This window comes from Centruroides vittatus, unplaced genomic scaffold (genome assembly GCF_030686945.1).
Source record: "Centruroides vittatus isolate TY-2023 unplaced genomic scaffold, ASM3068694v2 contig_120, whole genome shotgun sequence".
Lineage (NCBI taxonomy): Eukaryota > Metazoa > Arthropoda > Arachnida > Scorpiones > Buthidae > Centruroides > Centruroides vittatus.
In genome coordinates, this window is record NW_027120768.1 from 539,882 (window position 1) to 552,215 (window position 12,334).

Genomic DNA, 12,334 nt, shown 5'->3' on the forward strand with positions numbered 1-12,334 from the left:
ATTAATGTACATCCTGGCTCCGAATGTACTGTACACTAAGAAGGGATTTTTTGAAATTCCCCCCACGGGGAAGTGTTACACATTTATAAAAGATACATTTTGAGTCACAACAACGCGTGGCCGGGTCAGCTAGTTCAATATAAAATATACAAAATATACAATATCATGGCCGACGGCCACACTTCCATACACCTCATTTACATGTGTACATCTTTGCTTGCATAGGCTTATTCATCTGGGTTTTTCCTTTTTGAGTCTTAAATGGCTTTCAGCTTTTCTTTAGAGGTTTGCTTTCTTTCTTTAAAGGTGTAGAACTTCTGAAATAATTTCTCCAGGAGGTGCACAGTGGATCTTTCAGGTCAAAGGTTACATGTATAGAAGCTTATTCATTTTCTAAATTCTTAACTATAACCTAATTAATTTACAGTGGCAGATCTATGAAACTAATTTAGGCTTCATAGGCCCCAAAGCAACTTTTTTTTTGGATGTTGCTCTATTATTGCTGATTACAAAAGTCCCTCTATAACAGTTCAATCTTCAGGGTACTTAAAATGTAGGTCAGCCACCGAGTTTAGACAGTGTAATTTTTATTAAGATTTCTGTTGTTTAATGTTGTGGGCAACTAGTCAAAGATTTAAAGCTTTAACCATGCTAATCCATTAAATAATTCAGGTTTAGGTCTTTGGTTAATTGAATATTGGGCTAGGTAATGTCTGTAGGTGAACTTTTATTAGCTAGAATTTTAAATGACATTAAATCAATTTGAAAGAAAACAACAAACAAGTAAATTCTTTATTTTTTTATTTATATAGCATTCAAATACACAAAAAAAAGTCACTTAGGCCCTAATATTGGAATGGATCTTTCAACAATCAGATTACAAAGATATTAAAATCTTTTAACATCATTTCATATGAAGATTTTTAAAAATGTTTTTAATAATAATAATAATAATAATTTACTTATTGCTCTCGAATCACCAAGTGACTTTTAAACTGAATATATTAACAGATAAATATTCATTTTTTTAAAATATATATTTAATGTTAAATTTTAATTATTATGATTAGTAACTCCTCTTGGGAATGCACATAAATCATTATTATCCAAAACTCTGCAATACTTTTCGCTCGAGAATGCAAACACGTACCAAGAATCATAGATACAAAACAATTATTTTGAGAAAGAAAGGGACTGGCTTAAATGCCATCTAAACAACAAACCTGTCGGAAAGATATCAGATAAATCGAATTTAATACTGTATAACAAATAAAATATAGAAAAAATATATATGAACATAATTCTTTATTTTGTACAAATCTGAGGTAATTTTTTTCCCATTTCATAAATGCCCACAAAAAATAAAATGAAAAAAGCAAGCTAACACTATTCTAACACACAACATAAATAAATAAAAATTTGTATCACACAGCATGATTCCAAAGTCCATGTATAGTTTTATACTTCAATAACTAAAGAACTAAACAGTAAATAATATCTGAGAGCCTCACTTTTAGTCTTTTATATAATAATTTTATCATTGCTGAACTAATTTATTTTATTTACAGATTCTCTTTACAATACAGAAAATAAACTGTATGCTTTAACTTGCAGAATTAAAATCAATAACAGTTAGTAGAAAGTATGCCATAATGAATGGTGACTATCATTAATGAAATCTGTAAATAAAATAAATTCTAAATTCATAAAATTATTACATAAAAGACTCTAAAATGAGGCTCTCGAACATTATTTACTGCATAGTTTTAACATATATATATATCATTAATTATTGAAGTATGAAAATGCACATGGACTTCAAGATCATCCTGTATTTTAGAAATAATGATGATACTTAATTGGATAATTTGGCTATAAATACATATCAATAAAAATTATCTAAGGTTTCTGGCTAATTCTTATAAAATAAAATAATAAAAATGAGGTACCAGAACAATAAAACCCAACAGGCCGAATACCATGATTGTCTGTCTTTCTATTATTATGCGTGCTGTCAAATTGTGGTTTTAACGCAACCCCAAAAGGAATTCAAAACAGTGATTGATAGAAACTCTTATAAAATATATCATTCATAAACCATTTTCAAGGTATAAAACTTCATTTTCATACAAACATTCTTCTGCACAAAAAGGTGTGGAGTTATAAAATTTCTAAATGCAATTAAGAAATATAGAAAATTTACATATGACATCAACTTAAAGTTACACTCATCTATTTACACTTACACTGATTGTTGTGTGTATTAACATCATACTAGTCTTAACATCTACTGGATATTGACGAAGAATAATTCTTTTGCTATTTATACAAAACAACTGAATATTTATTCTTGGTTTTAATTACAAAATAGAGAAAAAACAACGTACCCATCTGTGGGATTACGGTAAATTGCTCAAAATCCATAAGCTGCAATCAAGAATTTAATCGATTAATTTGCTATCTCTAGATCAAGTGTCCTTATTCATTCAATAAATAAGAATGATCGTGTCCTGGTATCTATGCCTACAGCTTATAGATTTTGTTAATTCATAGTACATGATATTTAATATAACAATTTGATATTTCTTATTATCATCTCTACATCATATTGAACGTATAAAGTTTCTAAAAATATTTAATTCAATCTAAAAATAGTAAATTTAATCCTATGTTGTCCTGCCGTCATTTTATGCAAGAGAAAAAACACTTGAAAATAAATTAGAATGTAATAGACCCTGATGTAAAATTTATTTACTACTAAAATTTATATCAGAGAGTATTTAAAAATTATACTTATCTACGGTATATTCTAGCATTCGCTTCTATGAAAACCAGTTTCGGACTGACTTCTCTCGGGTGTGGAGGAAAATTCTAATGTGTGGAGAATAGAAGAGACTTGCAGACTTATGTCCATCAGTTGCTGACAGACGTTACATAAATTATATTCTGCTTGTGTGACAATAAAATAACCTGTTCTATTTTCACAGATATGTCTGCAATAAATTCCAAGAATGACTTCTATATCATCTTCTTCGCTGTTTCCAAGGATAGATCCAGGTATCATAGATCTGTAACTATGTAAATGCTTAATGACCTTTCCCCATTTGCTTCCTTGAATTAATTCTAGAAGTACATTCTCCACATCGTGGCGGGAGACTTCTAGTTGGGATGACGGAGAAAGACGATCGCTTTCGGTTTCTTCGACTGCTTTTATCAGTTCTAATTTTATAGCTGTTACTTCGTGCGATAAATCAAATACTTGGGAATGAGAAGAAATGGCATTTAAAAATGATAATAGTTTGGTATAGCTTTCTAATAACAACAAAAGTTGAAAGTGAAGCTTGTATAAGCAACGACAAAGATCTACTCTTTGCTCTTCAACAGTTTCCTCTGCAACAGGTTCGCCCAAAGCTTCTAATTTCATTAAAGATTTAATACTGTCCATACATTCAATGGTATGTTCCTGTTTTTCAAGAAAAGTTTCCCAATGCTCTTGAATTTCTAGAACACAGAATTTATGCTTTTCTAATAATTGGAAAGATACTATAACTTCTGGATCTATATAAATAAATGGACATTCAGCCTGGGTCAGCAGAACATCCAACATAGTTAAGAAATGAGAAGCAATCTTTCTTAGAGAATCAGTCATTGTAAAAAACTGGCAACATTCTCTTGTGAGTCTTGCAGTTTTGCGGAATGTGTCTTTAAAAAGTCGTGTTAGAATCTGGTATGTGTTTGTAGCAAGAATTCCAGTAGAATCATTCATCAAACTGTGAATGTGCGATCGCCAAATATCTTCGACATCATCCAATGAAACTGGAGCTAGATGAACAACAGCTGCTAATGGCGAAAAGCTTGGAGATGTATTACTTAGAGTAAGATCTCCATCACTAGCAAGACTATGAGTAGAAGCAGATGCTGGACTTGATGATCTTCTTCCACGGTTTAATAGTGGTAGTGAGCTTGGAGGAAATACAAGACTAACATTTCCACTCGGTAATTCTGGATTGTCATCAAGAGGGGAGACACTTCCCATTTCGTCATCAGATGATTCTTCTTTACGAGGACTTAAATTTGAACCTCCAACTGCAAGTCCTATTTTCTGTCTTGTAGTTTCTTCAGATCCTTCAAAATTAGTTAGAGAACGTCTGCGTACACCCCAATTAAAGTTATCTAGACTTTCACCTTCTTGACTTTCTAATTCATATTCAAGAAAATCAAAATCTTTAAATATTCCAAATTGCTGTTCAGGATGAATAGTATCTTCTAATTTACTGTCAGCAGACATGTCATTATTTGTAGCTGAAATTTCTTCAGTACTACTGCACATAGATGATTGGTGTTCTATAATATCACTACTTTGGCTAAATATTACAGATGGACTCTTAGGCAAGCCCACACGTTGACCACAGCTTGTTAACAAACCAATCAAATGTTCTCTTGTTCTGGTTTGCGATAGCCAAGGACGTCTCCAACTTGAAGCCGAGCCATTCTCAGTAAATGAGTGATTATGTGATAAACTTCTCCTCGGAGATGCTGTTGTACTTTCTTCTTTCTCTGTTGTAACATTTGAATCTTTATTTGACATTTTTTGTTGAAATCTTTGTCCAACTACTGGAGTTAATGTCAAATCAATGGTGAATTCCATAGTACGACCCGGTAATTCTCTTTTTGTTCCAAATTCTGAATCCGCAAAAGATGTACTTGATGCAATGCTCACACTATCTGCCGAAGAACTGCCAATGCTCATCGATGCAGGTGGTGCAGCCAATGTGGAGGAACGTGTAACAATCAGTTTCAATATCTTTAAAGCATCTTTCCACTGAGATGTCTCAATATATCTCGAAATGACTCTCAAAAGATCTGTATTAATAGCTTGGGCAGATGAAGCAACATCTAGATAATGAAGCATACAATGTAGGATTCCTAAAATGTGTTGTAACAGATAGGTTGGTCCTTTTTCCAATATTTCAACTAAAAATGAAATTAAATTTAAAAATACATGTGAATATGCATCGTATAAATACTTAACTACGCATTTTGTCCATTGAAAACTTTCTTTGCTGAAAGATCTTCGACTGTATAATGTCATCACAGTGGCTAGATTTTCTAGCTTCTTGGATTTTTCCATGCAAACCTGAGCAATACTTTCTGCACTTTTCACACAAGACACATTTGGATCATCATAATTATGCAGGAAATATGGAAGTAATGCCATCACATTAAATGGAAAACTTAATGATTCTGAAGGATCTATGACAGGAATGTCAAGTAAAGGTATTAATCGTGATAAAAGATCAATAGTTGATTCGAAAGTAGTTGGTGATGTACATCCTTTGAGAAGGAGAGCATGAACTCCAGGAAAATTAGACCATTTCATTTGAAACTGAATTTTTTCTAATTTTTCTTGGCAATCAGTACGCTCTATGGGTAATTTAGTTAAAACTTTCTCAAGAAGTCTAATAGCCAGTAAGAATTCATGTTCATAATCAGATTCAAGAAGGGATACAGCAATCCAAAAGAACTGAGCTAACAATGCCATTTTATCTTCTTGAGAATATTGCTCATCTGCCATTTTTAAAGACTGAGCACTGCGCGAGCGTCCTAAATTGTGTCCTTTCATGCGAGAATCTATGTCAGTATTACTACGATGTCTTACGTCACGTCCCTCGCTAGTCGGAGAATCGGGTATCTTTCTCCCAGGATAAGAAATAGAGTAGGATGTACTACGTACATGGCCAGAACCACCTGTAAATACACCCAAACTTGCAGCTGGTTGTGTGATTGTAATTGGTGGTGCACTTTTTCTATTACTTTCTTTGTTCAGATTTGGTGTAGATTTGAAAAATTCTCGCATAAAATCACTTATTCTAAATGCTGCATCAAGAGAATCTATTGAAGCTTCAAGAGTAAGCATTAATTCTGTTACATAACCTTGCATATCTTCACCCTGCTCAGTTACAGTTTCTACCAATCGTGATAAAATGTCTGAAAGCATTCTGGCAGTAAGAGGTACCTTCAAAGCACGAAATATTTGCAAAGAACGACCTGCATAATGCCGAGAAGAACAAGAAAGAGCTAACTGTAAAGCTACTTGAGCCCAACGATCTTGTATGTGAGCCAGTGGAATCGATTCTTTGAATACAAAGAGAACATGTTGCAAGAAGGATGACAGCTGCTCAGCACTTCGTACCACCCAAACTTTTGCTGTAATATCTTCGTAACTCCAAAGAGGATGTCCCATTTTTGATGCAATAAAGTCAATGAGAGAATTAATGTTTTCTGCTACTGTAGCATTATGATTGCTTGTTAATTCTGACTTTGATTCGGTTTTATTTTCCTTTGTTGTATCACCTGAGCCATTGTCTTCGTGTGCTACAGGTGCATTCATTTCAGTCACAGTAACAGTACTTACATAACTGTTAACACTAGAACTTTTTGGCAATTTTTGAATATCTGTGAAGTTCTTTTGAACTGTTAGATATAGAGGTGGAAGACCATATCCCATCTGTTGCATTTTATTATTTAAAATAATTTTTGCAACAGTTAAATTATCACTATGATGCGTTATGATTATCAACAAATTTAACAGTAGTTTCTTACAATGTTCATGTACTAAAGATCTTGTGTGATCCAATCCTAGAAAAATAATGTGCAACATTAAAGGAACATGAGGAGACCAATCAATATTAATCCCATCTAAAACAACATCAGCAAGTAACATAACTGCTAAATTACATCTATGAAATCCTGTTACTGGTTGAGAACTGTCTGGAAGAAATTCTGTAAGTGGTGCATAATAACCACCAAATTCTGGCATTGGTAAAGGATGAGGTTGTGGAGTTTCAGGTTTATTTTGGTCTTCTTCAGGAACCTGACATAGAAGAATGAAATTATCTTCTTCAACTGATGCTGATACTGTATGCTGCCCTTCTTCACTGTTTGTTAAAGATGGATTTTGTCCTTTATTTAGACTTGCAATACTTGGAGTGCTTTGAAGTGATCCTTGACCACTACTATCATCCTTAATCTGGCTGTCTTTTTCACATCCACTTTCTGTGCTATGACGTTTTGTGTGCAAAGTTCCTCTTTCTAAAGTTAGTTCTCCTCGTGGAGCATCAGTATGAGTACTGTTTGAACCACCATCATCTGAATGGCTACTACCTTTTCTAACACTAGTAACTCTGAAGAAGGGTGGCGTCTCAGTTCGTTCAATGAGACAATTAAGAGTTTCGACAGTTTGCATATCTGCCATCATTTCGTCAAGCAGACGTTCTGGACACGATCGTGCCATGTATAATACTACTCTTTTGGCATAGGTAAGTAATTCATTTGGTGCAAGACCAGTGATTATGAATAAATACCTAATGATAACTTTCAAATTATTTGGCCAGCAGCTGCAAAGAGATGCCCACAGCTGCTCTATTTCTTTTGGATTTTCTTCTCCAAATTTAACAGTTATATAAAAAAGATTATTCAAAACCATTTCAGTAGCTTCAGCCGAACCCCATCCTTCCCGTCTTTCTAACTGTGCGGGAGGACACGTATCTTCTCCGCAGAATTCCTGAATTCGTCCAAGATGGGTGAGTGGATTAATCTGAGTTATATTAGGATCAACGAGTTCCATATTATGAAGCCAAGGTAAAAGATACTGCAAAAGATTCTGTCTGACAGAAGGTCTTGCAGTCTGTAAGCGGTTTGTAATTTCTGAAAATATAGGCATCGTGAGTTCTGGATGAAGTTGCGACATTTGTTGAGATAACTGTATTTGTGAGCATGGATAACCTGAAATTAAAACATTTTCAGGCATTCCAGACATTTTTTTCCTCAATACAACCATACTACCCTGATCACCTTCAGAATCAATCTGAAGAGAAGCAACATTTCCAAAGAATCTATGATCGAGAACTTGAAGTAACTGAAGTGCAGTTTCTTGTATATTTGCTCTTGGACAACCTGTATTTAATAAAGTTACATTTATAATTGCCATATAATGATCACATGGATATTCTCTGATACTGAAAATTGTTGCCAATGCATTAAAACAGCCATCGGCCATCTGGATTTCTCCTGTATAACAACAGTCGACTAACCAATCTAAGAGAGAGCCTACATCTGGATTAAATTCTAATAAAAGAACAACGGTTTCCTGTCCTAATCTATAAATTTTTTCTTCGGGACAACTTAAAAGACTATTTAGCCATGAATACATAGAACTTTCTTCAATCAATCCAAGCGGATCAAAGGAAGGACCACAACATAATGTAGCCGACATAGCTTGAAGAGCAGAAAATTCAAAATCAGAACATGGCTCTTCTTTTATAGATTTTCTATCAACAACATCAAAATGAGATCCAAATTTTCCACTCCAACATGCAAAGAGATAAAAGAGATTTCTTCGTAAATCTCTTCCCAGAAGATTATAACGAGAGTCTAATGGAAAACTTTTTATCAGAGAATGTATAAATTCACAGAAATGTTGCTTAATTTCCTGTACAATACTAGGAACATCTTTGTCATTTTCAGTTTCTAAATATAATCGGGCTCCATCAATGTATTCTACAAATGTAGTGTTAAGGGAACTAGCATCACGATCTAAAACACTTGAACTAATACCAAAAGTACCTTGCTTAGCTATAAGCTCTAAAACTCTAGCTAATTGAACTCTCAAAACATCTCTTCTTCTTCGTCTTCTCATGTTTTCTTGTTTCCTATCTATTGCCTCTCTAATATAAACGACCAGCTCTTCCATTAGATCTTTAATGGCTTGTGGATTAACATGAGATAGACCAATCACAACTGAGTCTCTAAGATCTGCTTGTTCACTTCTTAAAAGTGGTACAATCTGTTTAAATAGATTACAGGCATGAACACCTCCACTATTTGGAGATCGACTATCTGATCGATCAGAACTAATACTATCTGGAGAAGAACTTAAACTTAATTCGGGAGATATGTAACGAATTGAAATGACCGAATTTGGAGGTGCAACTCGACAAGCAAACATTAAATAGTTGCGCCATAAACTAAGATGGAGATCTCTTTCGTTGGGTGCTTTCTTTACTGCTGTTGGTCTTAAGAGTGAAGCTCGATTATCATTCACTGGATTTAAGTCAAGATAGTTAAAAAGAGTTGTAATCCGGGAATATACTATAGGCCATGATTGTGCAACTGCTGTAGGACAGTGTTTCAATACACATTCACTATCCAGAAATCCCATTAAACAAACACACCATGCATCTACAGCTGATCCATCAGAAATTTCTGAACAACTGCCTACAACTTTAGTTGTGCCTTCACATGTTTCATGAAATCCTGATGTCCAAGCAGCACTACTTCTCTCTGCAAGCCATTGGAGATCAATATTAGATGCGGATGCTATTGCAGCCTTTTCTCCTGGTGGAAGATATGGTAAGCATTTATTAACAATATTTGGACAGGCACGATCTATGACATCAATAACTGGTTCTTCAATATCTTTGGCTGATGCAATACATTTCAGAACTAATTTGGCCTCTTTTAAAATGTGAATTGATAAACGTCTAGGTGGAAGACGACAACTACACAAAATTACAAGTGCAATGGCTTCAACTAACCTCAACACATTTATTGAATATTCAAGTTTTCCTTGTTCACGAGATTCTTTCTTCAGTGAATTATGAGATGGATTCTGAAGTGCATTTTTCCAATTTGTAAGAAATTGTAGCAGCATCCTTAATGCATTGTCTAACAACTGTGGAAACGTATCATTTACTTCACGCAACATAAATTGTAAAAATCCATGTATTACATCTTCTCTCCATTCAGGGAAATCTAGTGTTGTGTTCTGAAGTGATTGGAATGCTAAACCTCTCAATTCCTCATCCATGTGAACAGTTAGACGAGACAACAAATCGACCAAATCTTGACGACTCATTCCATCAGGAATGAGACGAGGAATTGCAGCAACACACGTACGGAATAAATCTATTTTTGGTTTGCGCTCACCAGTAATCATATCGTCGGGTTCTTTGTTTATGTTTTGCACAGTCGTCATCATTAGTGGACGTCCAAACTGAACATCAAGTGCTTTTAATATATCATCGAATGCTTTCCTAACATATACATAATATTGGGACATACCAATTGTTCTCGCTGTTTCTTCAGTTAACATTTTATTTAAAAATGTTTTTTTGACACGGAGAGTATTTCCAGATGGCAGCACACCCACAGTTCGAGGCATAGGAGGATCACCTTCTTTTTGTTGAAGACTATCAGCAACAACAAGAAAAGCTCTTAAACCAATACTCATTCTTTCTGGTGTTAGAATAATTTTGATGGGACGTCCTACTGATAACAGATCAAAAACAATTTCTTTCATTGCAAAATCAAGTCTTTCTTGAGCAATAAATTGGATAATTTTTACAAATATATTTAATGGTGTGTCCCTTGGAACAACAGCTTTGGATCCTTTGGGAAACAGAGAGTTAACAATACTCTGCAATCTACTCTGAGTGGCTGTGTTGCTCTCGCATTTGATACGAATCATGTAAACCCACAACAGGCGATATAAAGATTCCAATGCCACTCTGCACATCTTTGGATCTCTATTTTTTAAATGAGACAGACACATAGCTAAGAAGTAATGCCAGTTCTGAAGAAAAAATGATTTTTGACTGACACACAATAAGCATGTAACAAGTGGGAACAAAGCCAAACTATGTTTTTTCTTTGTGCACAGATCCAAAGTCTGTGAATACAACATTTCAACAAAAGTCTTTAAACAAGGGACATTCACTTCATTCTTGACCGTAGCTGCAACAGGAACTAATATTTCTACAAAAAGTCCAGCTAATGCATGTTTAATATCCTTATCTTTAACTTCTAAGAAATATGTTGCACATTCTTGCATGAACTGGAAAGATGCTTCAAATTCTTCAATAGGAACCATTTTAACTCTAAAAAATTTCATACCCATTAATAAACTAATGGTACTATGAGTGATAATTGGGCTGGGTTCTTTATTTCTCAGTTCTTTTAACTCGGCCATGAAACGTTTCCTGACCGACTGAAATCTGGACTGAGCGAGGACTCCGATCACTTCAGCGTATAAATCTGCAATAATGTTGACATTTTGTACATTAGGACCGGTCTGTGCCCCTTCTCTAAATTTAAAGTGCTTAAATGCTAAGTTTTCAATGTGATTTACTAAATCATCATGACCCGGATGAACGGGCAACTGTTTCAAAACTTCGATCAAAACCAAACAGAATATAAACTCGACGGCCAAGTCCCTCCGTTCGTGTAGATAATCTCTTTCCGTTCTCTCCGTCATCTCTCCTTTAGACTTGGAGTCGGAACGAAGCTTCTGCTCCTGGTTGCTCGAGTCGATACCCTGTCTGTCATACCAGGCAAAGAGAGTTCTCAACAGAGAGGGTAGACAGTGTTCGGAAGCGGAACCGAATGCACTGAGAAGTTGGTCGAAGAGGGGATCCTCTCCTCTCTGTAGGGATTTGGACAATGGCCTCTCTAGTTGCTCAGCAAGAACTAGATCGATCTTCTTTTCGGCCTGGACTGTAAATTCGGCAAAAAGAGTCCTTAAAACAAATTCTCCAGGTTTAACTTCTGTATCTATGTTTATTCCTGAAGGGAATGGCTGCCTTTCTTTCCTTGCACCCCATGGAAGCTGTGTCTGTGCACTAACTGTATAATTATTCTGTTGAGGTTTGTTTTCTGTATTACTGGCACTCATTTTTATTCTTTAATTTAACTAAAATAACTAAAATTAAAACTTCGGTTACATCGTAATTCACTTCCTTTCCTCGATCCTCTGAACGCCCTCTATTGTAATCGGATATTCCAACAATAACAAAAATTTTTATATTTTTAAAAAAGTATACAATTAAAATGTTTAATTTAATTATTTATTTAAAAATATTTTGCATTAATATTAAATAAAATAATTCAAATTTAATTATAACAATACTTATTTAGTTGAGATAATGCATGTCGTTACGTCAATTTGACGTCATTTCTTTAATTTGACAATAAGAAATTCTTAATAATGACGTCAAATTTACGTAGTAAAAATCGAAGCGATGTAACGTTAATGAATTCGGCAACGACTTCAATGTGCAGTTATGGGAATTCGGGTTCGATCGATCATTAGAGATTTTAATGAATGGTTTGACACGAATTACCGAGTTCCCTTTCTTATCGCTCGGCAGATTTATTTGTTGGAGAGAGTAGTTTAATATCAACGGTGTTTAAATAAATTTTTAAACGCTAAAAATGTTGACATGAAAGAGCGGTACCTCTACAAACTAGCCAATAGCAGCAGATTACAAGGACGGAT

General features: G+C 34.5%; 1 protein-coding gene across 1 annotated transcript; it reads right to left on the minus strand.

Annotated features, from left to right (window-relative positions):
* Positions 1-784: 784 nt before the first annotated feature.
* Positions 785-11,818, minus strand: fry (Protein furry). Its single transcript, XM_067281475.1, has one exon. It carries the CDS (start codon positions 11,729-11,731, stop codon positions 2,810-2,812), a length of 8,922 nt encoding a protein of 2,973 aa, XP_067137576.1. The 5' UTR covers positions 11,732-11,818; the 3' UTR covers positions 785-2,809.
* Between the last annotated feature and the right edge of the window lie 516 nt (positions 11,819-12,334).